Raw genomic sequence first — 24,303 nt, 5'->3', positions numbered from 1 at the left:
TAATTGATTTCAGTTGTGGTGGATGGTCACCTCCAAGCAGAAACCCTGCCCGGGTGTTCCAATGTGATCTGAGATTGAGCCGGTAGAAGAAGAAGGGAAAATACACTCTCTTGACAGTTATTTTTTAGGGAAATTACTGTTCTAATTTTAGCTTCAGATATATCATGAGTCAAAACATGTCATTTAGTAAAAAAAATATAGATATGTATGTGGATGGATTCATCATAGTTCATCAGTAAGGCAAAACAAGCACAAGGCGCATTCCAGTGCGCACATGTTCTCAAAAGAGTGAGATTGTCATAAATAATCTAAGGAAGGGAAGCCGCCTCTGTTGCATCCTACTAATTCCAGCTCTGCGGTCAGGTCCCACACCATCATGATTGTTGCTTAATGACTGGGAGCCTTTGGGGAACAGAGTAGGTGGGCTATTTTCTCCATTCATCTAAATGCACTCGAGAGCGATGCTCAAAACGAAAGCCCTCATTTCTACCATTTTCTGTAACTGTCATACTGAAGGGGGAGCAAAGAGGAACAGGGCAATCAGTTCCTTTTCTAGTCTGACAGATGACTTTGATGAGTGGCTGTTACCAGTTTTACTGAATTCTTCCTGGACATAGTTAATTAGCAAAGCTAACTGCTTCACATAAAGTTTCCTACGTTGATATAACATCTCAATTGGAGGAGGTATTTTTTTCCAGTTGATTTTCACCACCATCATAGAAGGTTGCTAATCCATTTCTACAAATTTAGATTCCATCTGGACAGAGGATAAAGAAAGGTTAATGTCAGGATAAGCTGAACATAGAAAAACTAAGTAAACAGACAAAAAATGAAGAGGAAAAGTCTGGTTCAATGAAGACAGCATCTTCCGGTCCTTCTAAAACCTCAACACAAAACCCAAACATCCACGTAGAAAATGGGTGCTTTACTTCCTCTGCTCCCACTAATTAGAAACAGGCCAGTGAGAGTCAGTTTATGCTTTGTGGCTGAAGTAATAAAAGTTTTTCTGTAGGTAAAAATGAGGTTTGTTTTTTTTTTCTTTTAAGTCAAGAACTTGCCTTAATTATTAGAAGGGGAAAGAAGCTCATGTATTTGAGGATCAATCATGATTTTGACATTGCTGAGAGTAAAAAATAACACAGAACCTCCTCATAACAACTGACGCTAAAGCTTGAAACTGCAATACATTGGTCACCTGATTCGACTCATTGGGAAAGACCCTGATGCTGGGAAAGATTAAAGGCAAAAGGAGAAGGAGGCAGCAGAGGATGAGATGGTTAGATAGCATCACTGACTTAATGGACATGAATCTGAGCAACTCCAGCAGGTAATGGAGGACAGAGGAGCCTGGAGTGTTGCGGTCCATGGGGTTGCGAAGAGCCAGACACAACTTAGTGACTAAGCTACAGCAACACAACAACTGAAAAATGTTATTAAACGAGCAGAGAATGCTACTCAACAGATGCACTGCATAAGACAGCAGATATTAAAGTTCTCATTTAAATATTTGCTATTGCCGAAGAAGAAATGTAGAGTAGAAACAATGAATACTGTCAGCAGTTGGAAGGACATAAAACTAACTTGGTCAAAGAGTGCAGGGGCTCCATTTCACTCTTTTCTCATTCTAGAAAACCTTTTAAAAACGTCTGCCCATTGTCATCAAGGGAAGTCCAGCTTCTTCATGCCAAAATCAAACTGTATTCAGAATTAGATCCATAAAATGGGTTTTCTGAAATCAGGGATATGCATGAACTGGGTGTCTCCACTGAGCAGCTATTTCTTCTGTCCTGCTTCCCAATGGATGATCCTCAGGTCTTAATGATGGAGACCTTATGTCAATCATCCACCAACCCAGGGGATGGGGCACGGCTTGGGCATTTCTCACAAAGGGCCACAGCTTTGGGGACTGAGACAGGAGTGGCCCCCCTGCCTACAGCTCAGTCTCAGAGGGGTGTCAGCATTCTTTTCTTTTTTACCCCATTTCAGCCTTCATAGGCAATGACCTCTGAAGATGGGAACACGTGTCTGGAAAAATATCATTTCAGTGTATTAAACAAAATTAAACTGGATAATGAATCTCACTAAGACACAGTCCAAAGTCTATAGCAGCTAGCTTTGCCCTGAGGAGAGGACTTTTGCTTTGGAAAAATCAATCAGTACGATAACGTAGGTCTTAATGTTAACTATCTCAGAAGGCGGATGCATTCATGAACAGGTGTGGGGGTCTCTGCCTCACTTCCCTTTCTGCCCAGGAAGCAGCGTGTTAAAACATGGGATATTCTTTTTCATCACTCCCCCGCTCCCAGTTCAGGCATTCCCTCTGCATATAGAATAAAATGCTGACCCAATTAATCCTGAATCCCGGCCAGCATCTTCAGCGCCAAGGTGTCTCAACAGCGGGAAAGCCACAAGGAAAACCAATAATATCATGCAGTCCCTTTCCAAACTCATCGAGTTGCTGGCCTTAGCTCTTCTGCCGTATCCACCGACTGAGGGGACCCTGGAGGTGTCCTGGCAAGGCCGGCCTGCTCCTCGGCCCCCCCTGTCAGTCGCCTGCATTATGCCATTGATATCACAGCTCGAGCCCAGACTGGAAAGCTCCGGGTCCCTGCAGACAGTAAGAACTGAGCTCACCCAGCGGAGATTCTCTCTCATCAGCTGCTGAAACCAACCAAGTTTGCCTCAGATGCTAGCTGTAGATTATAGGGCAGAACCGTTTGATTTCTAATTAAAACAGATGGCAAATTCCACCCAACCGTGAGTCTTCTCACATATTGATATATTTTCAACTAAACACTCCCTGGCTCTCCCGGCCGATCCACATACATACAGAGAGATGCGTGTAGATGTCTACACCTTGGCAGACATGAGGCAGGTGGTAGATGCACCCCAACTCCAGGGTGAAGCAATTACAGATTCATTCCCTACGGACTGAAACTCCAAGAAGAGAATGCCATGCCAAGCCGCTTCAGTCAAGTCTGACTCTTTGTGACCCCATGGACTGTAGACTGCCAGGCTCCTCTGTCCATGGGATTCTCCAGGCAAGAATACTGGAGTGGGTTGCCATTTCCTCCCCCAGGGGTTCTTCCCAATGCAAGGATCGAACCTGAGTCTCCCACACTGCAGGCAGATTCTTTACCATCTAAGCCACCAGGGAACCAAGGAGAGATTAGCAGGAAAATTAAGGGAGGAGGAGAAAAGCAGGACAATTAACCTCCAGATGACATATTTCTCATTCCCGAAGTCAGGAGACCTCCCCAACCACATGTGTGCAGAAAGGCTCCTTGGAAGTCAATGGGGAGGGATGCTAAGGGATGCTCTACCCAGAGGCCTTTGCAGTAGAATCCATCTTGGCTAAGAAATGCATGCTCACACATGGGAAGATCCTGAGATATACCTCATGTGGACTGTGAACCAGGCAAATCAGAATGACTGGCCAAGAGAAACCCAGAAGAAATGCCCCATAATAGTAATTCAAACTGCCATGAGGGTGCGACTCAGCAATTCAGGGACTTTCTTTCTGAGCGAGTCTATCTATACATACTGCATTCTTTTTCCTCTTAACAAATACTTTACCTGCTTCACTCCTTCCCAGCTCTGTGGGAATTCTTTTCCGCAAAGCCAAAGGACCAGGGCCCTTACCACTGACCGCTGGTCTAGTGGTTAGGATCTGGCCTAATCTCTGCCTGGGAGCCCAAGTCAGGGCAGGCCGAGCCCACCCGAGATCAGATACACATACACACACATGAATACCATCAGGATTTTGAAATTCATTTTCTTTCTTTATCCAAGGCTTCTTCAAAACAATAAAAGATGACCTTTGGGAGACTGCTTGTACCCAAATCTAATCATTTCTGGGTTTTCCTTATTCGATCCAAGTGTTTCTAGTTTGCAGAGGCCTGATCCCCTCATGCTGCCTAAGGTGTGGACCGAGTTTGCTCTTTTCTTTTTTTTAACTGGCAAACAACATAAGGACACTGCAGGTCCTGCACCCAAACCAGAAGAAAGAAGGGGAAAAACAAACCTCCCCAAATGCACCATCTCAGTGCCACGGCGACAACCAATTTTGGTTACTTTCTTCCAGTACAATTTGGTAGATGGCTTTCTTTCACTTGACATTATTTCACAAGTGTTTTCCTCCAATACTAAATAATCTTTATAATTATCATTTTAATGGCCGCACTGAGTGAATGTATACCATAATTTACTTAACCATTTACCTATTGTTAGGCATTTAGTTGCTTCCATCTTTCACTCCTTTAAGCTGGAATGAACATTTTTATATAAGCTATTAATTTAAAGCGGCAGGCAGAGATGACTCTCCATCACTAATCTAAAAATACAGGGTTTATATATTTACAACTCACATTTGATTATGAAATTTAATTTGAGGGTAATTAAGACATTTATATTCCAAGCAGCTCCTCGACATCGCGCACTCCCCGAGCCAGCCAGGCACAGCCATGACTTGCCGTTTTTACCTCAAGACAGCACAGTCTAGTGAATTCTAAAACACAATTTTCTTACGAAAAATAAACTTTCCGAACTCCTTCAGCTTTAAAGCCAGTAGTTTAACTCTGACAATCCATGGTTCTCCAAGACGACCTGGACGAGGCAAGCCACTGTTGAAAACGGCATTTTGGCATCACGATCAATCCAGAACTCAAGGCAGCCCTGGCTGAGTCTGCTGCAGGACTGCCTATGCTGCTGGGGCCTACGTGGTGGTGCCCCAAGCAACCTGTACCCAGATCCTTTGTGGCAGACAGGCCAAGGAAAGGGCCTGCCCTGAGTTCCAGCTGTCTGATGCTTCCTGTGGTTTCCCATGGGTCATTTCGGGTTACAGATTTCCCCAGGCAGGGAACTTAAAGGGATGTACTGGCAGTGTGATTCTGAGCAAGATCCAGAGAAAAAAAAAAAAAATCAAGTGCCTCAGTTTCTCTATTTCCAGCTTGAGGATAACAACAGTGTCATCGCTGTGAGGATGTCGTGAGATCAGGGAGAAAATCAAAGTGAACTGCATGGGGCAGGGCGGGCCTTGGTTTAGGACCCAGACACCGGGGACGTACGGACTGAATGTTGAGGCTACACTGTAAGGCGTACATGACAGATGCATGACGGAACAATGAAAAATAAGCATGCCAGGAAGTCCCACTCGTCTCCTGGACTCTCATCTAGAGAACAACCAGTTTTCTTGCACGACACAATCGTTTTCTTTTTCTTTAAATTTTATCGAAATATAGTTGATTTAGAATGCTGTGTTAATTTCAGTTGTACAACAAAGTGACTCAGTTATACATTTGTATTTTTTCATATGATTTTTCAGTTCAGTTCACTCACTCAGTCGTGTTCGACTCTTTGCGACTCCATGGACTGCAGCACAACAGGCCTCTCTGTCCATCACCAACTCCTGGAGTTTACCCAGACTCATGTCCATCGAGTTGGTGAGGCCCTCCAAGCATCTCATCCTTTGTCGTCCCCTTCTCCTCCTGCCCTCAATCTTTCCTAGCATCAGGGTCTTTTCTAATGAGTCAGCTCGTTGCATGAGGTGGCCAAAGTATTGAGTTTCAGCTTCAACATCAGCTTTCCAATGAACACCCAGGACTGATCTCCTTTAGAATGGACTGGTTGGATCTCCTTGCAGTCCAAGGGACTCTCAAGAGTCTTCTCTAACACCACAGTTCAAAAGCATCAATTCTTCGGCACTCAGCTTTCTTCACAGTCCAAGTCTCACATCCATACATGGCTACTGGAAAACCCATAGCCTTGACTATGTTTTTTAATTATGCTTTATCACAGGATAGTGAAGATATTGGGCTTCCTAGGTGGCACAGTGGTGAAGAATCTGCCTGCCAATGCAGGAGCACAAGAGATGCATTTGATCCCTAGGTTGGGAAGATCCCCAGGAGTAGGAAATGGCAACTCACTCCGGTATTCTTACCTGGAAAGTTCCACGGAGAGAGGAGCCTGGTGGGCTGCAGTCCATGGGTCACAAAGAGTGGGACACGCCTGAGTGACTGAGCACACTCACTGTGCCACACAGTGTGACCTTGCTGTTTATCCATCCTATCATGATAGTTGCCTCTATTATTCCCAAACAGGAAACTTCCTTTGTAGAGCTTTAGAAAACACTATCAATAGAACTTATAAACTCATCTGAAGGCAAAATAAGTCACCTACAAAACTCGTTGGTATCTTTACTACTAGCAAGATTAGGAGAACTCTCTTAATATTACCTAAAAGAAAAAAAAGAAAGAAAAACCAGCAACAAACTAAATTGATGAAAAAAATCTTATTTATCCCCGTCATTTATACTAATAAGGAAATTATTTTCATATATTTTGCAACTCCCTGTAAAACAGAAAGGAGCTTAAGAATTTATTATTATTTTGCCACTGGCAATTAATTCTTCTGATTTGTTTTATTAGTTTGATGGTTGGGTCCAAGACCAGAATATCTTTCCAAACCAGCAGACTGATGTAAAAAAATTATTTCAGTGCAGTTCTTGGCAAATCGTGATGATGAATAGCATGGTAGGACAAACTTATTCAGACACACATTTTTCAGTCGTGGCAGGGAAAAGGCTGAAAAATTACTAGTAAATTGCTTTTTGTAAAAATGCTCTCTCTTTCAAATATTCCCTAGTATGAAGGTCTTCTCCAGGATGATGGTACAATACATTCTGACACACCTGGACAACTGAGGCTTTAGATAACAAATCCAAGCTAAGAGTGAGGGTTAAGGCTTCACTTCCATATTATCCCCACTGCCCGCATCCTCTCCCTCACACAAGGCCCCTTGTGTGTATCTTTTTAACCTTATGGAATAAGTATCTCTCAACTATACACACACACACACACACATACACTCTCACTCTCTCTCTCTCTCTCTCTCTCTCTCTCTCTCCCCTTATAAGGCATGCTCTCTCCCCATCACCCAGGATCTTGTTCAGTCTGTATCTCGGCCTTTTCCATCTTTCCAAAACTGCCTCATTTTTCAAGTTTCAAATGACCAACATCTCCAAATATCCTCAGTGCCCAGTAGGGCGCCAAAGACGAAAGAAGGCTTGTTCTCTGTCTTGCTCCTGACTCCCCCCGGATATGACTGTTTCAGATCAATTCTTTTGTCAGAGGACAGACAGCTGCCATGGGATGAGGACTCACCTCCGTGTTGGCTGAGCTCCGAGCTACATCTTTTGCAAACTAGAGCCTCAGAGCTGGCACGCTGCATGCCTCCTGGGGAGGTGGGACACTGTGATGCCTTCCTGTTCTCTCACGTGGCTTTCCACCCCTGCCTTAGCTTCAGGACACACTCTAGCCACCCAAGGTTAAAGGTCTGATTCAGTGGTTCTTGAGAGGAGTCAGTTAGGCACGCCCAGGGCTACTCGTCTGGAGACCATTCTGGCTATCACTTTAGAGTAGGCGTGCTGCTAATATTGAGAGAAGCCAAGATGCTGACGCATATTTTACACAGCACAGGAGACCCCCCGACAAAGCCTCACCTGGCCCATAACACCGAGAATGCCAGGGCTGGGAAACCTGATGTGACTAGAACCAAGCTCTGCAGGGATTCCTTCTGATGTCCTCTAACATGATTACTGGCTCACTGTTCAAGGCATAATTGATGAAGTACTTGCATTTTTTCTCTAAGCCTTTCATTCAGTAACACTAGTGAAGTTTTGGACCACACCAGTGCCATGCTGGCCTGCAATGTCAACTTAACGGAGTCCCAGACTCTGAGTCGCGGGCGGGGGGAGGCTGATCTTTAACTCCCTCTTGGCCGAGGGCTCCGGGCTCCTCCCTGAAACACCAGCCCTGCTGTCCTACAGTTGTGACTCAGGGACGTAGGGAAGTGGCCTCTCTGTTCACTGGACTCCTGAGGTATGAGAAACAACACGGACTCAAGGGGGCAGGTAGACCAGGATCCTGCCTACGTGTCTTGCTTGCTGGGTGACTATAAACAAGTGGCCTAACCTCTCTGAACTAGTTTCCTCCTTGCAACAGGATGAGTGGCACTGAAGGTATTAGGCATGGCTCTCCTCTACCAGCAAGGCACGTGAAGACTGCACACCCCTGACTCCCAGAGTGGCAGTCACGTGATCACAGGGCCTATGGCATTTCACAGGAAGTGCCGTGGGAGGGTCCGTGAGGGTCCCTGGGTGGTGGGTGGGACGTGGCAGCCTGAGCCTGTCCTTGCATTGCTCTCACCGGCTCCTGTCAATAACCCTCCCTCTCTGGGCACCTCGCTTGGACACCAGGGCCCTCCACACCCCAGATTCCTCCCATCTGCTTTCTTCTTGAACACAGGGAGGGGAAAGAAGCAAACGCTAACTCACAAATGGCATACTTAACTATATTTTCTTGCTTTCACTTCAGCCCGCAAGAAAGTCCTTCCATGTGTGATAAACAGCTGTGAATCTGCCTAATAAAGTGAAGGCATTTTACCCACTGGTATTCCCCCAGAGCAATCACTGGCCACCTGCATCTTTTTAGTTGCATTTAATAATTCAGCCCAAGATGAATCTGCATGATTAACATAAAGCCTTGTGATTTTATTTTCTTTCAGAATTTAAATCCTGAAACAACCACCATTGTGTTCATTTGCAGAGGTTGTGATCAAAACACAAAACTTGATTCTAGAAAGAATAATTTCTTTTTTTTTTTAAGTATTTTCAAATACCCCTCTCCACAGAATCGAAGAAAAGAGTTGCTAACACAGACTTTGTAGAAACCAGGAAACCCATGCCCTCGCTATGGCTGATGTTAACCCATGAGAAGCAAGCCATACTGCCGAGACTGTTCCCTTTGCAGTTTTCCCATAAACCAGCCCGGCCCCCTATCACATAGCATCCAGAATGGCTGACATAAATAGATGCAGTTCAGTTCCTCATCGGAGGACTCTCCACATTTATCTGATCAGGAGCTAGAATCTCCAAGACATCTTTAAGAGAAAATGGCAATCCTCTTGGATTCCAATAATAGATTAATCGGTAGCCCTCAAAAGAGTAGTAAAAGCCTAAACCAAGTAAGTTGCATTTTGAAAACCATCTGCCTGTGAAGTGGAGATGTGCGTGCAAGACAGCAATCTGCAAAAACAAAAGGCAGAGGAGGCCGGGTCACTGGGCTTCTTGATGAATGTAGTAAAACAGGTTTGTCTAATGGGGAAACATGCCTTACTATCAAAGGAAAAACGAGTGTATCCCACATGGAGAGGGAGGCAAGCTTTAATATCTGAGAAGCATTTCAAACTGTGCCTGCCAGGGATTCTCTGCCTGTCTGATTTTCCTTAACATAAAGGCCGACCTCACCTGTTTAAAAATAATTAGGGAGCAGGCATCCGTCATTCTGGCCCAAAGCCTGCGCTGCCTGTGGTTTCCTGTGGGTTTCTGTTTCACTGACAAGGTCTGTTGTTGTATCCGCCTGCAGGAACCATGGTCAGTAAGGAACCCAGCAAATGCGTACTCACGACCTCCGCGAGTGAAGTGGAGCCTGCCGCCTGTCTGGCCCTGGAGATGAAATATGCCCTGGATCCCAACCGGCAGATTAAGAAGCGAAATAAAGCCCTGCAGGTGCGCTTTAAGGACATCTGCGAGGCGCAAAACGAGCAGAGGGACACTCAGCTCGCCTCGGGCCTGCAGGGTGACAAGCGGGAGGCCAGGCCCGCGTCCTGCCGGGCTGCCTACCGCAAGTACATGACCGTGCCGGCCCGGCGGTCCATCCCCAACGTCACCAAGAGCACGGGTGTACAGACCTCACCCGACCTCAAGAAGTGTTACCAGACTTTCCCTCTGGACCGCAAAAAGGGGACTCTCAAAAGCATCCCAGGCACCGAGGCCTTTAAAAGTCAGAACAACGGGTTGGTAATTGACGCGAAAGAGAAGAGCCAGGAAGGGCCGAGCGAGGAGGCCCAGCCGTGGGGCGCGGGCCCGGTGCAGAAGACCACCGCCTTGGTTTTCCACTCCGACGAACACGTGAATGCGCTGGGGCCGCCCACCGGGGTCAACTGCACTGAGCCGTGTAAAACCCCCGACCGGCACAGCTACCGCGATGCTCCGGTGCAGAACTCCACTCGGTCGTCCTCCCAGGAGCTGGAGTATCAGCTGCCCGGGAAAGCCAGGCAGGGCAGGGCGACCCCGGACACCGAGGAGCCGGCTTCATCGGCCCACCGGAGGGTGTTTAAGACCGAAGTGGCCACCGTGTACGCACCCGCCCCAGGCGCCAGGGCCCCCGCGCCGGCCTTGTCGAACTCCGCCCCCTCCAGCGAGTGGTCCCTCTGCCCCGCGGCCGACCTGGAGCGGAGAACAGCCGCGCAGGCCAGCGGGCTCCAGGCCCTGCCGGGCGCCGCCCCGGCCTGCTCGCCCCCGACGCAGTGCCTGTCCCCGGAATGTAGCGAAGAAGACGCCTCCCTGCAGACTCAGGCCCCCTCGGGACAGGAGCGCCAGCCTTGTCCCCGGGCGCTCGCTGCAGATGAAGAATGCCAACAAATCGTGCCTCACACGGAAGTGGTCGACCTGAAAGCACAGCTTCAGATGATGGAGAACTTGATCAGTTCAAGCCAGGAAACCATCAAAGTGCTCTTGGGGGTCATTCAGGAGCTGGAGAAAGGAGAAGCCCACCGGGAAGGGTATGTATGTTCCCACCGGTCTTACAATGCCCACTGCAAGCTCGCCACCCTCTGGGGGGTGGGGGTGGGGCCCACTGCCAGCCCCCAAAGCCCAGATCCCTAAATAAGACCAGAGCCAGCATTTCTGAGAACAGATTCAGGTCTGAGGACAGGTGGGAGGGGGCAATTTCAAAGGGACCCCAGGTTATTCTGTGATCCTAAAACTCATTCATCCTCACCTGCAAGGTTGACTTGTTGGCTAGCATTCATGGGCCTGGTCTGGACTTGAGTACATTTTGAATGAATGGATGGATCGTCCCTTTTTAGCTCTGGGGACTAAAGGTTTATGATACTGATGAAGTACAATAGGTATGCCAGTCCAGAATATCTACTCTAACTAAGAAGTGACTTGCCTCTTTTAGTAATGGAAAAGAAATTCGGATGGCATTTTGAAAAGTAAATGCTGCCTCGCTTATGCTAAATAATTGGAATAACACTGATATTCAGGACTATACCAGGTTTTATATTTTATACAACAGACAATATGGTCCCCCCCCCCCCAATCTTACTTGGAGCTTACAGAAGCGATGTCCATTCATAGACAGATGCTATCTGTATATGATTAGGAGAGAGACGCCTTTCTCCACGAGATGCCCTGTGTATCCAGATGGGCAGGAGAGAGAATGTTAACAGCCAGGACTGTCTGCCGCTGATAACAGATTGCTGAACTTTGTTTCCCATCTTTTGAACTTGAAATTGTGCAGCAGCGAATTTAACAACAAATGACCTAAAGATAGGACTTTAGTCTTGAGCCTCTTAGCTAGGAAGGCCAGGCCGTGTGCTAGGCTGATGGGAAACAGCCAGCACTGCTCTGCTCCTGTGCTTCTTGAAATAACGTTGTGGTTCATTGGCTTTGTCAAGATGGCCGATCAGCTCTTTCCCATTCCCCTGTGATGTTGTCTGGATTCTTCCAGCCTGTGTTTTGGAGGTGGCAACTGAGACGGTGCCCTCTGGCCTCATGTGATTAGCGGCCTTCACCCTGTGGGCCCCAGTCCCTGGTTAAGTGAGCTGGCAGCCAGGCCAGAATGATGCTAAGCCCAGAAATGCACTGTCAGGACAGCAAGCCACCTGGTGCACAGGATGGCCGTGACTGAGGTACATCGTGTTTGCATCTTGCAAACTAAGGGGAGGGAACAACCTCTATGTTCCAAGGTAGCAGAGGAGGCTTAAGGCCTGGCCCCAGAGCCAAGCTGCCTGATGTAGATAGCGCCCTTGGCGTCTGACTTCATGCAGGTGGTCGACCTACAAAAGGAGTTGACGGTCAGTAATCTACCAGCCCCCACCACCCCCTGCCTGGCACGTCCTATGACCTAGCATTGTTTGCAGCTGACAGTATGAAGCAAAATGAGTTGCTAGCCAATTGTAAACTAATCTAACAGGAGATTAGTAGCAACCTACCATGACAGAAGGCTTTCAAAAGTCTTTGTTGAATTTTGGGTTTACATCTCCATTTTCATCCCATTTCAATCATTTGGACTTGAATAAATATGCAGCCAAAAGCAACACAGTGCGGTGGGTCTATAAGGGATTTGTTGATCAGCAGAGCACATTCCCATAGAAACATTAAAAGCCCAGACAGGACCGATCACAGTCCTCGATACAGCTGCTAGTGATTTAAACCAGACAGCAAAACAGAAAGACACCAGCATCACCAAACGGGAAATAAAATTCAGCAAATGGTGTAAAACCAAATGTGTATCTAAATAGCATGCTTCTCACGGGTGTACATGCCAAAATAAAGCCCTGCACGGGTTGATCATCCACAAACACCTGTGCAAGGACAACTGTGTTCTAGATCGAGGCTCCTTCTATTAGAACAAGGGCGGAGAGTTGCTTGAAATCTGAGTTTTCTGAGGCTACATCAGTCTACCAAGTGGTGTTGAGTTTATTAAGACATGTCTAGATGGAAATTCTGGCTCTGAGGACTTGGGGCAAGGGCTTCGCCTCTGTGTCCCTCTTCTTCACCTGTCCTTGGAGCTCATCGCCTGTCCTGCAGATGGGAAGGGGAGCAGGTCAAGGGGTGCACGGAACCCAGGGCCAGGGGCCTCTGCATGGGTTCGCTTCTCATGGAGGCACGAGGGCTGCCTTGCTGGTTAGCAGGGTTGGGTTCTGAAAGCTGAGAAGGGAGCTACAGTCCCGTTTCTCCGATGCCTATGCGCTCACTGTGATGAGCGCTCCTCTACACGCTCCACACACAGGCCGGCCCCCAGCCAGGTAACTGCAAGCCCCGGGCTGCTCGGTGCCACACAGGTGCCACGGGTGGCTACTGAAATTCACCCTCAAATTAATTACAGTCGAAAATGCTTTAGTCACATCAGCAACCTCACAGGTGCCCAAGAGCCACAGGTGGTAACCGACTCCTACACGAGACAGGATATTTTCATCATCATGAAAAGGCCTTGGCCCCAGTATCCCCAAAACAAGGTCCAGTGCCCAGCTCCTAACCTTTTGAGGAGTGGGCACCTTAGATCCAAAGGATGATCTGACTTAGAAACTAACCTCTAGTTCAGCTGTTTGCACGGGTCAAGTTACTGGTAGAAAGGCAGGACCGTATCGGGGTGAACTCCCACCTCCGTTCCTAATGCAGTAAGTCCCTACATAGGAAACCTACACGCTGCAAGCTTTCAGAGAAGTGAAGGTGCCCCTGTATGCCAGCTGTGGTTCTGTACTACTGGATAAGGTACTGTACTATAAGATTAATGTTTTATATTTTGTGTTTGCTTTTTATGTCTTATTTGTTGGGAAAGAATGATAAACCCATTACACTCCAGTACTCTATAGCTGATTGTGTTAGTTGGGTACCTAGGCTAACTTTGTTGTACTTACGAACAAACTGGACTTATGAACATGCTCTCAGAACAGACCTGATTCACATGTAGGGGACTTACTCTAATCTTCATTTCCACCTCCCTCTCGAGCTCTCTGGACAACGGTGAGACAAGTGGTTTCACATTCCAAGGCCCATGTTGAAGGTGACCCCTCTAGTTCAATGCCCAGGGTCATTCATTCGCCCAAAATTTGCCACTGTTTTCCATGTCAGAATATTGTAGGAGACAGCAGCCTCGAAGGCGGGCACACGAGAGCCACACTCCTTCTCCATCTCCTCAGGGGTCTGGGTGCAGGACAGAGGTGCTAGGGGATACTGATACATTTTCAACCACTGACTCTTGGGGGGTGGGGGAGTAAACTGCATTTGCTGATTTCCACGGTGTGAATGCTATGGTGGCCAGAATCAACCAGGTCACAAAATTCTGAAAATTTAACCTTCTGTTGCCCTGAGCCCTAGACCAATTCTCCAAAGGGTGTGCTCTGGACAGTCGCTTTAAAGGCGGAATTCACAGGACTCATTTTATGTACTCAATCTGAGCTGGAGAATAGGCATTTTGGTAGAATGAGGAATTCACGGGACTTACTTTATATACTCAATCTAAGCCAAGAAATGGTATCTTATCGTTATATCTCATGATGGAAAACAGGAAAACTTACTCTACTTTGTGTAGATGATTACGTACTCATTATGTAACCTGACAAGGAGTCTTATGGCCAAGTTAAAATACCGGGAAACACTCCAAGTCATCACCTGTAGAGGATGATCAGAATCCGGGTTCAGTCCACTACACCCCCCCTCCCCCAAAATCAATGAGAAAGGACCTGCTCTGAATAAAGCTGTATCTATAGCTGGAGGAGTCTCAGTGAGGGCAGGAATGCTGCGCGCACTGCCAAGCTCACTGCTTTAACACCAAGTGACACATTTTGCCCCCAAGTTTCCACTATATCATAGGCTTGACCCAGGCCCAGCGAGGCCTCAGGCTTGCTCTTGTGGGTGAAGTTAGGACCCGGCGAAGGAAGACAGCGTATTTGAACTTGGCTTAGTGTGGCTGTGTGCAAATTATACTGAATGTCTAACTTGGATAGAACTTCTTTGCACTGTTGAGCTTGTTTATGCAAACTCACTATAGAGTTTAAACTGCATTACCAAGTTTGCCAGGCAAGCCGTTTATAACAGTTCTTCCTCTGTGCATAGAAATTTCTGTATCATGAACCAAGACCATTTTCAGTAGCTTCCAAATTACTTTTCAGAAGGGACTCTTTCATGACTCGTTTGATTATACAGATTTCTGAAAGGCCTCAGCAGAGAAAGTTTTCAATGTAGGCAAGTTAATCTCAGTGAGCTTCAATTCCATCTTCTATTAAACAGGGATGCTGGAAGCTTAAAGATGATGTCCACAAAGGTCTCAGCAATAACCAACACACAGAGGTCACTAAGAAAGGGATCTATCCTAAGACACGCATTTCCATGGGATGCATTCTGTGAGTGGGTAGATGTGCAAAAAGTGTTTGAAACCCTGCCTTTTTAGCCCCTTGTAGAACGTCTGGGCAATTCACTAAAACGGCTCCCTTTATGCAGTGCAGGCAGCCTTTGATCCCTCTATTTGCGTGAATGCCAAGAATGATCCTGCTTATTTCAAAGCTCTCAGCATTATTCTTGTCTCTTCCTGGGAAGTTCAGGGTCACACAGACGATTTAAATGAGCCACAGATGTAGTCGCTGGAAGCTGAGAAGCAGGCAGAGGGGACGCTGAGTTCAAACACCAGCAGATTCTTGTCACAGTCCTAATTCCCCAGGGCAGCTCCGGGCAGCTGGGCAGGTGACCCCGGACCCAGGACTGTGGGGCCTTTGCCCTTGGCTCAGGTGCTGCACCCTCCCCAGGCACCTGGGCAGAGATGGCTGCTCACTGCTAACACGCTGGCACCCCACACACTTCATGTCTTGAGGGACTCATTGGCTGGTGACAACCTCATGGCATTCTGGTCTTTGGAGAAGACCTGCAAACAAGATGGGAACCTTGATCCCAGCCAACCAGCAAGAAGGAAGGATCTGCTGTTGCCCAGAGTGTAACAGGCCCTTTCGTTGGTCGGGTCTCTCCTAGCATCCTGGTGGTTCAGCGGCAAAGAATCCACCTGCAGGACAGGAGATCCAGGTTCGATCCCTGGGTGGGAAAGGTCCCCTGGAGGAGGGCATGACAACCCACTCCAGCATTCTTACCTGGAGAATCCCATGGACAGAGGAGCCTGGTGGGCTACAGTCCATAGGGTTGCAAAGAGTCAGACACAACTGAATGAGCATTCCAGCATCAGCCAGGCATCACCTGCCGGCTTAGGTGTGTGTGGAAGAGGGAGGAACAGCCGAACCAGGTCACACGGGCCCCTGAGATGAGACCAACGGGCAGACAGGAAACCCTGAAGCTCCAGGGGCTCTGTACTGACTCAGAGCAAATGTGGGGCCATCGTGTAAGAGGAGGAAATCTTAAATAAACAGGAAGCCCCAGGAGCCTGGTAGCCTGCATTGGTGGTGGTTTAGTTGCTCATCTGTGTCTGACAATTGCAACTCCACGGACTGGAGCCCGCCAGGCTCCTCTGTCCACGGGATTCTCCAGGCCACAATACTGGAGTGGGTTTCCACTTCCTTTTCCAGGGGATCTTCACAACCCAGGATTGAACCTGGGTCTCCTGCTTTGGCAGGCAGATTCTTCATGGACTGAGGCACTCACCAGGGAAGCTGCAGCAAGGGTTCTAAATCCAGTGCTTCAGTCTCCCCCCGCTGGGAAGGGGGAGGGGGTTTCTCCACGGCAGGGGTCCAGGGCACGCAGCGATAGGAAAACACGAGCCAAGGGAATCGCCCTGAGATCAGGGGCCTTTGAGAACACAGCTTTCGGGTTTGCAGGCATAAGAGACAGGAATAAAGATCTGAGGGACGGTAGACCCCGTGTGGAACTCTGCAGTCACGTTTGTTGAACTTTGTTTTTCGTTTTAATCACTGAAAAGGTAGCACAGAATGGGTGCGGGTGCGTGCGTGATGTGTGCATGTAGAGATCAGGCCCTGAGCCTACAGGATCTGTGCTTTTTAAGAGATTTCAGGGTCAGTTTCCAATGTAACAGACATCAGCAAAATTCTTCTGCAAAGGGGCAGATAGTATCTATTCAGGCTTTGAGGGCCATGTGGCCTCTGTTCAAATGATTCAGATCTACCACAACATCATGAGCACAGCCAGACACGGTACATACATGAACGAATACAGCCGTGGTTGCATGAAACGTCACAAAAGCAGGCGCAAGCTGGACGTGGGGCATGGGCCAGTTTGCCAGCTCCTGCGACATGGTCTTGTATATGTAGGGACCACAGTTCCTCGGCTAGAAACCAGGTTACCATAACGGGCGCAGGGCAAACTCAGAGGTGAGTGTCCTACGGACGGTGTACCATTCATTCACAGGTTCAGAAGGCTTCTGTTAATAGCAAGAGTCCCCAGGTGTTGTTACTGTGCCAGCCGGGGGCCAGGGGTGCGGGCAGGTACACATCAAAGAACGCAGGCCCTCCTCTGAAGAGTCCACAGGTCACTGACACTCGTCTGTACTAGCCTACACTTAACTGTTCACCAGCCCATAAAACCGTCAGGATTCTGCTGGGGAACTCTGTGTGTGTGAGTGCACACGTGTGTCTTATGGACATACCTGTCATTTCTATGTATATACATACAAGACATAAAAAAGGCCTCCCTCTCCCACCAGCAGCAATAAGAGGTCATCTCAACACCCAGTCATATGATGTGAACTGCTTTCACCTAGATATCCATGCTAGATGGAGGGAAATTACATCCTGGCTTCACCTGTGTCCTTCTATTGACAAATCCCTCAGCATCAGGCAGTCTTCAGAGAGCCCTGCTGGGGGATGAGAAATCTCTCCGAATTTCCTCTCATTATCCATGCCCAAACAGAATAAATACTGCATCACAATTACACAGGAAGCATAAGGGGGCAATTTAATTTCAGTCACAGCACAGAAAGAACCCACAGGAAAACCCAGCATCACCGCCGCAGCTAGGGAGCTGCCGGGGGTCACCGAGGTCCTGGTGGGAGGCATGGGGGCCCCCATCTCAGAGCACAGGGGAAGTTGAGCACCTTAGGTGACCCTGTCTCAGGTTGGCTGTGCACCCTTCTAGGAGGAGACTGGGCTGCCTTTGCCCAGATGCACCCACGTAGCTGAGATGGAGGTCTTCCACCTGGTTAGCTGGAATGGCCACGGTTTCCAACAGGGGTGGGGGCAGGTGCCCTTGCGGTCCTGCCGAGGATCCTGGCAGACAGATGTCTCTGGACTGTCGAGAACTGTCCGGGCAGTGCGTCACAGAACAGAGTGCTGTGAGCTGCAGAGTGAGGCGGTGCTCAGCTCCGAGCTCAGAAGCAGAAAGGTCCTCCCCCAGCCGCCGTACTCCCATCCCTCCCTGCTTCAACGGGCTGGGCATGTCAGAGTTTCATTTGCTAACGTTCTTGATACATCAGTTTTGGTGCCTCTGCCCATTTCTTGCAACCCCCAACATTTTAAAACACACCATCCAGCAGACAGAGGTTCCCTCCTCCTGTGTTTTTGGCCAAGGTTACGCAGCCAGCCAGTCCTAAGCTGGAGACTTTGCACCCGTCCTCCCTGTGGTACCTGTGCTCTGGGATGGTTATTACTCTCTCCAGCCTCAGCTTCTGACTCTGAAAGAAGGCTAAGAACACCAGCCTCCTGAGCTTGCTGGAGACATTAAGTACCATACGGAGGACCAGGCCCTGAGCCCAGGGCTGTGTGTGCAAAGCCACGTCCTTCCAAGTTGTTCTGTTGCTGAGACACAGCCTTCCAGGTGCGAAAACGCAGGCGAGTGATCCAAGGGTGCAGGCGGGACACTTTCGAGAGATTCTTGCTTTCCTCTACGGGTGGGTTTCTTTCCAAGGATTAGTGGCAGGGCTGAGGATTACAGAAGGAAGAGATCAGGCTTTGTACTTGCTTTCAGAGAACTGTGCAGGCCAGGGTTACTTGGTGTCCCGGACGAGACAGCTGACGTGGACTCAGGAACGTGGGCTTGTTCCCAGCTCAGCCCCGCCCCTCTGAGCCCCTCCGGACGAAGGCAGGATGGTCCACACGAGACGAGGGAGCCTAAGGGTCCTTTCTGATCTAAGAACGGATTCTCCAGAGATGTCCAAGAACTTCATAATTTCACACGCAGCACCGCAAAAGACACATACAAGTTGAGAGAGAGAGAGAGAGAAAGCAATGCAACCCTCTGTGGACGCTGGTTAATGAATGCATGTATGGTGGTCCCTCTGTTAGGGTCTTTCTTCCTGTCACTTCATCCATGCCGTGTCTCCCCACCGCTATACATGCCGCAACTGGCCTCTGTTCTTCTAGCTCACAAGCCTTTGCACAGCTTTCAGGGAAACCTCCCTTTTTTTTCTAACTAACGGTTTTTATATACTTGTGATAAAATATTCAAGTTCCAGAGTCCAAGTATAAGTTATCATGCTTTATGATTCTGAAATAGAAGCACACATCGTATTCTCTTCTACCATTCTCTTTATTTGATCCACAGGGCTGTGCCGAGTCTTTTCTGTGGCTTAAATTTATATAACATTGGAAATACTATTTTTAAGTTCTTGAACAATAATAATCCTTTCCATCCTTAATATGAAAAATGAAGCATATATATTTGTGAGGCTATAAAACAGTTTCCAAACTCTTGCTTTGCACTTCATGTAGGTATCACACATACTTGAAAATACAATTTAAATAATCTTCCTGTGCAGAATCCCAAAAGAGATTTCAAATACCTCCCTAGCCTTTTAAGTTGGTAGGTGAATAAAAGCCTTGCCACTGAGGCACTAGGTAATTCAGACACCCCATTTGTAGGTAAAATGAGCAATTCAAGGCGTGACATGAACGTTTATGGAATTTATGGATTTGTGTCCCAGAATTTGGATTAAAAAAGAGAGAAAGAAATGAAATGCAAGTTCTACTTTTCAAATACTTTCTTTTTTTTTTAATCCCATGCAATTTCTGCTAAGCTATGTAAAAATGGTTTGAGCTCTATTTCCCACTGTGCTCTGGGGGCCAGTTCCGCTGAAATGAGTGTCTCTGGGCAGAGCACCAACAAAGCTCATCCACTTTGACCACCTACAATATAGTGGCCATTCTGCATTGTCTCATTCAACCTCCAAAATAGAACTGTAAGGTAGAAGTTGTTTTGACCAGGAAACTAAAGTCTGGATATGTCAGTAACATCCCCAAGGTCAAAAGACTGGAGGGAAGCAGTACAGACAGAACGCACCTCTAGACCCATCACGCCCCAGTAGCATCCTCCCTCTCCTCTGAAAATGGGAGACGTGCGCGTCTGCACAGACTTGAAGGCGCTTTTGCGGTCCTGCAATTCTGAGTTCTTCCTTATACTTGAAAGGGTCAAGAGAGTCCCGAACTCAGACCCGGTAAGGTCCCTGAGAATGTATGTCCTGGAGAAAGCATACTTCTAACCCTGGAGGCAGCAGAGAGCACCTTGGAAACGATCCCGGTAATAAAGTATGGTTTTCAGGATTCCTAATCAGTAAGAGGAATCCCCTCCATGAGGTAGTTTCAGAAAAATCAAAGCCGTTGATCTAGCCATCCAGGTGCTGATCCATCCATGAGCAGTCTTCCCTGGGGAAGCCACTTCAAAGCTTTCCCATACCACCTGTCACGTGAGTGGCTTGGTGAGTGACCACCTCGTGCCACCCAGGCTCTACTTTAACCAAATTTATGTCCAAATACATGTGAACAAACACTGAAAAAAAGTCCTCAATAAACCATAACAGCAAGCAAACATATTTTGAAAGCCATATTTGAGCAGACAATTATGAAAAATGAGTTCCTCTAGGTAAAGAAAGTCTAAACACAGGCATATTTTGACCAAACATGGAGTCAGATTCTTTTGCCAGTATCTCACTGGTTATAAGCACTAGACTATCTCCCCAGATAAAAGTCTCATAATTGGATATCAAGAATTTTATAAATGATGACACCAAAATTTAAAGATTTTAATCTCCAGCTGCAAGAGCTCTGAACCATTTGTTCAAAAAACAAGCACAATGTCAAGCCTCTGAAACAAAGCACAAAAGCTTCACAAAGAGGAAGTTCTGATTTAAGATTGTTAACTAATGTGCTCTAAAAAATACATCAAAAGAAATTACAGATCAAAGATAAAAGCTCTGCAGTTATTTACCGTCAGAGCCACTGTCCCATGCACATCATTAATGCTTTCAGACTAAAACCTCTGAAAGCGAGGTAAGTGACAGTACTAGAGCTGGAGGAAGACGGCATTCCAGGAGGAAAACCTGTTTTCATATGGTATACTCACATTCCTATTCTCATTCATGTTTGGTAGCCAGTGCCACCAAGATTCATTTTCATTAATTTTCAATAAATTATAGCTTTAGCTTTATCTCTCCTCCAGGAAATAAGTTAATCAACTCAGCTTCAGCTCAACCCTCAAAAAGTTTTTTTCTTTATTAATAGTTACTCCTGATGCCCTGCAGGGCCAGTGACATTTCTGTCGTTATTGTCATCATTTTGCAACTAGTGTCTCCTTGATTTCAGAAACATGTGAAAGAAACTGTAAGCTTTGCCCTATTTGTAATATAACCAGGCAGTTCTACATGCAAAATAATAATTACCAGCTGCCCCAGTTTTTACATATTATGCTTTTATTGCATGGAAACAGGGTTAGAAAACACTAAAGAAAAAAGACCTGCCCTAATGACAGTGTTCAGCTCTGAGTCTGTCTCTGTCCAAACCGGCACACGCTTCTGATAGGAGTAATGATGACTATGCAATAATAAGGCTATATCCCGTCTTTGTTGTGAGGAAGCAGAGAGCTAGGGCAGGGCCTGGGGAGAAGCAAGGCCCATGAGAAGCAACACTGGAGGAGAGGCTGGTGGCTGAGGGGGAAAGCAGCAGGGACTGCCTGGCTCCCGCGGACCCCCAGGGGAGGAGGGACCACATGGCCTGGACCTCCTCACGCCTGCGGCCACGCTGCACCACTCACCGCCATTCCTGTTTCCCTTTCATTCTTTGTAATGAACACAAGCATTAAAAGCTTCCCAAACAGTCAGAGCCTCCCAGAATTATAGTGTCACCACATCTGGGGAGCTGCTGGGCCAATAAAAGTTAATTTGACAACAGCGTCTAAAGAAAAGCCACTGAGTTCATTATGAATAGAGTGTTTCTCACCGAAACTCATTCGCCTGGATTGCTTCTGGGATAAAGAAATGACGTCTCCCCGGGGTCAGCAGGAGAGCTAGTTTAGGTGCAGGCTAAGCCATTTATTTTAATGACTGAGTGTGGGAAGCAGGAGATGACGGACCTCTTCCACTCGTTTGGGGGATATTTACGATGGGACTGTGGTAATACGTTAAGACAGATGCTTAAACCTGATCCAGCCAGGAACATCGCAGAACTGACCCTACTGTGGATGGGTATCAGTTAATCCCAGAGAACACTCAGGCAGATTCTTCATTCATTCATTCACTCATCCATTATTCAGAGTATTTCTTGAGCACTCACTACACTTCAGACCCCAGTGTGAGCACTAAATATCCGTCAGGGAAACGACAGACAAAGCTCCCTGCCCTCGGAGTGCTGATGTCATGGAAGGCGAGACAGATTAGAAAGCAAAGCCATAATTTTCTGGCATGTTCCATGGTGAGAGGTTTAAAGCAGAGAAGGGAGTAAGGTACTCACTTTCTATTAGTCAGGAAAGAAGCTGCATTTTTGAAGCACACCCCCAGCCCTGCTCTCTGGAAGGCACCAAACCACACGTTGGGTGGGACTGGGGAAATAGGAAGCCATGTCTGCGGCCACCAAGATGCTCTCAGTCACATGGGAGCAAGACATCTCTGCTGGACAAGGTCAGCACCCCTGCGGAATGCTCTGGAAGATAGTCACAAAAGGGTGCTGGAAATTGGCCAGAAGCCATCCAAGCTGCTGATGAGTGACCAGAGACGCTGGTCCAGCCCATGGGTGCTGGCATGAATGGGCACAGAAACTGCCCCGTGGAAGGAGGGCTTCTTCTGGAGGCCATACAGCTTACTCCCTAACATAGAAGCAAAGCCTTTACCTTGGAAACATACGTGCTCTCAATTTGAAGTGTCTTTGTGGGCAAGGTCTGTGTTTTATTCATCCAAGCAAATGCTCCTTAGCAAAGGGCGGTGCACAAAGTTGAGAACAGGAAGTATCCCGTGAACTGAACAGGCAAACACAGTGAAAGCCATTTAGTTATTTTGGCTAGTTTATAGTACGTGCTTGGGAGTCTGTAATCAGAACACTGCCTGAGTGCTCAATCACATCCAGCTCTTTGTGACCCCATGGACTATAGAGCCCGCCAGGCTCCCCTGTCCATGGAATTATCCAGGCAAGAATACTACAGTGGGTTGCCATTTCCTCCTCCAGGGGATCTTCCTGACCCAGGGATCGAACCTGCATCTCCTGCCTCGGCAGGCGGATTCTTTACCCCTGTACCACCTGTGAAAGCCCAAGCAGGACACTACATAGAAATACCCATGATTACTGAAAATTACCCAGATGTGTTTAATAAGCTCACATGGGGTTTACATAAAGAGCTAGTTCATCAAGAGTCCACATCTCAGTTCCTGACTGGGAGAATGGTGCATGTGTAATTCTGAGAACTTCACCATCCGGTGGAAAACAAGTCAGTAAGAGTAAGATGATGAGGGATTAGAAGGGGAAGTGGAAGGCAGAAGATCCAGCTCAAGCTGTGATTGGGCTATGTCCCAAAAACATCATTTCTAAGTCACTTGTTTGGACCACAGAGCAATTTGCAAAAAATGAAAATCATACATGCTGTTGGGGTTCCCAGGCAAGCCCTGAAATTTTTTCTGGCTGTATTGAGACTTGACCCAGAATGCTGTAAAATCTAAGAATCTAGTTTGTACAGTGATTATTCCTTCTAACGTGGGTTTCCAAAAATAGATCTCCCTTAATGGTTTCGACCAGAGCAACTCTTATTTTATACAAATGACCTCTGGAACATACATATTCAAACTCAGGGGGATCACATGAGTGTGTCTGGAAAGAAGTATTTGATGTCCTTAAACCTCAATGAGAACCCTTTTCTACAAAAAAGAAGTCCAGAGCAGAAAAAAGAGGAAGCCGGTAGTTAATGGTGCTGGCCTTACTCCCTGACCTCATGCCTACAGGAAGTAGAGAAGGGGAAGAGAGAAACCAGGGTCCTAGAATAAGTGGCGCTGGCTGAAACTCTCTCAATACAGACAGTGCAGCCATCATAATCAGGAAACGCTAACACACTTACTGCTCTACCGTACTCATCGCACTGAGTCTGGAAACACGGAAGTGAGTCTTTTAAAATTTTCTGTAAATGTCAAGGAAGAGCTGCCAAACTCCACTGAAAGAGATCAACCCTCATAGACTGAGACAAAGTTACCTTCCCAAATCATTTCATTTTCCATTTGCTCTGTCATCCATCATTCCGTGTATCCTAAACCTTGACTGCCACCTCTCCTGCGACCGGCAAGCCAGGTTGTGGCTGGGCAAACAGAGAAAAAGACAAAGCGTGCCATAACGGTACCAAATGCTAGGAGTTCTGGTGGCAGGAAGTCACTGGGAGCTGGCTAAAGGGGACCTGAAGAGCAGGTGATGGCAAAGACTGATGCACTGCCTACTGCACTAAGAAGGCAGACGTAAATTCTCAGAAGGGTTCAAAACAACTGACCCCCTTAGACACAGCTAAAGGCAGGGGAAAGCAGAGGGGGGCACGAAGATTGGGGGGGT

The 24,303-nt window shown here is 47.4% G+C and overlaps 2 protein-coding genes across 7 annotated transcripts in view; one reads left to right on the top strand and one right to left on the bottom strand.

Moving 5' to 3' along the window:
* The window catches only part of DOCK1 (dedicator of cytokinesis 1), a 568,995-nt gene that overhangs the window by 294,572 nt on the left and 250,120 nt on the right, over window positions 1-24,303 (bottom strand). The gene's annotated exons all lie outside the window — the stretch shown is intronic.
* The window catches only part of INSYN2A (inhibitory synaptic factor 2A), a 61,539-nt gene that overhangs the window by 12,479 nt on the left and 24,757 nt on the right, over window positions 1-24,303 (top strand). For 4 of the 5 annotated variants that reach the window (XM_069566872.1, XM_069566869.1, XM_069566870.1 and 1 more), the window contains exon 1: window positions 8,652-10,620. In XM_069566872.1, the coding sequence (XP_069422973.1) occupies window positions 9,428-10,620 (1,193 nt within the window). In that variant the 5' untranslated portion in view covers window positions 8,652-9,427. Of the gene's footprint in view, window positions 1-8,651; window positions 10,621-24,303 lie in introns of those variants that run through there. The other variant, XM_069566868.1, reaches the window with a different exon arrangement.

The sequence above is a fragment of the Ovis canadensis genome, chromosome 22, assembly GCF_042477335.2.
Source record: "Ovis canadensis isolate MfBH-ARS-UI-01 breed Bighorn chromosome 22, ARS-UI_OviCan_v2, whole genome shotgun sequence".
NCBI classification, from domain to species: Eukaryota; Metazoa; Chordata; class Mammalia; order Artiodactyla; family Bovidae; genus Ovis; species Ovis canadensis.
The sequence above is the reverse complement of the archived record's forward strand: the minus strand, read 5'-3'. Positions and strand labels throughout refer to the sequence as shown.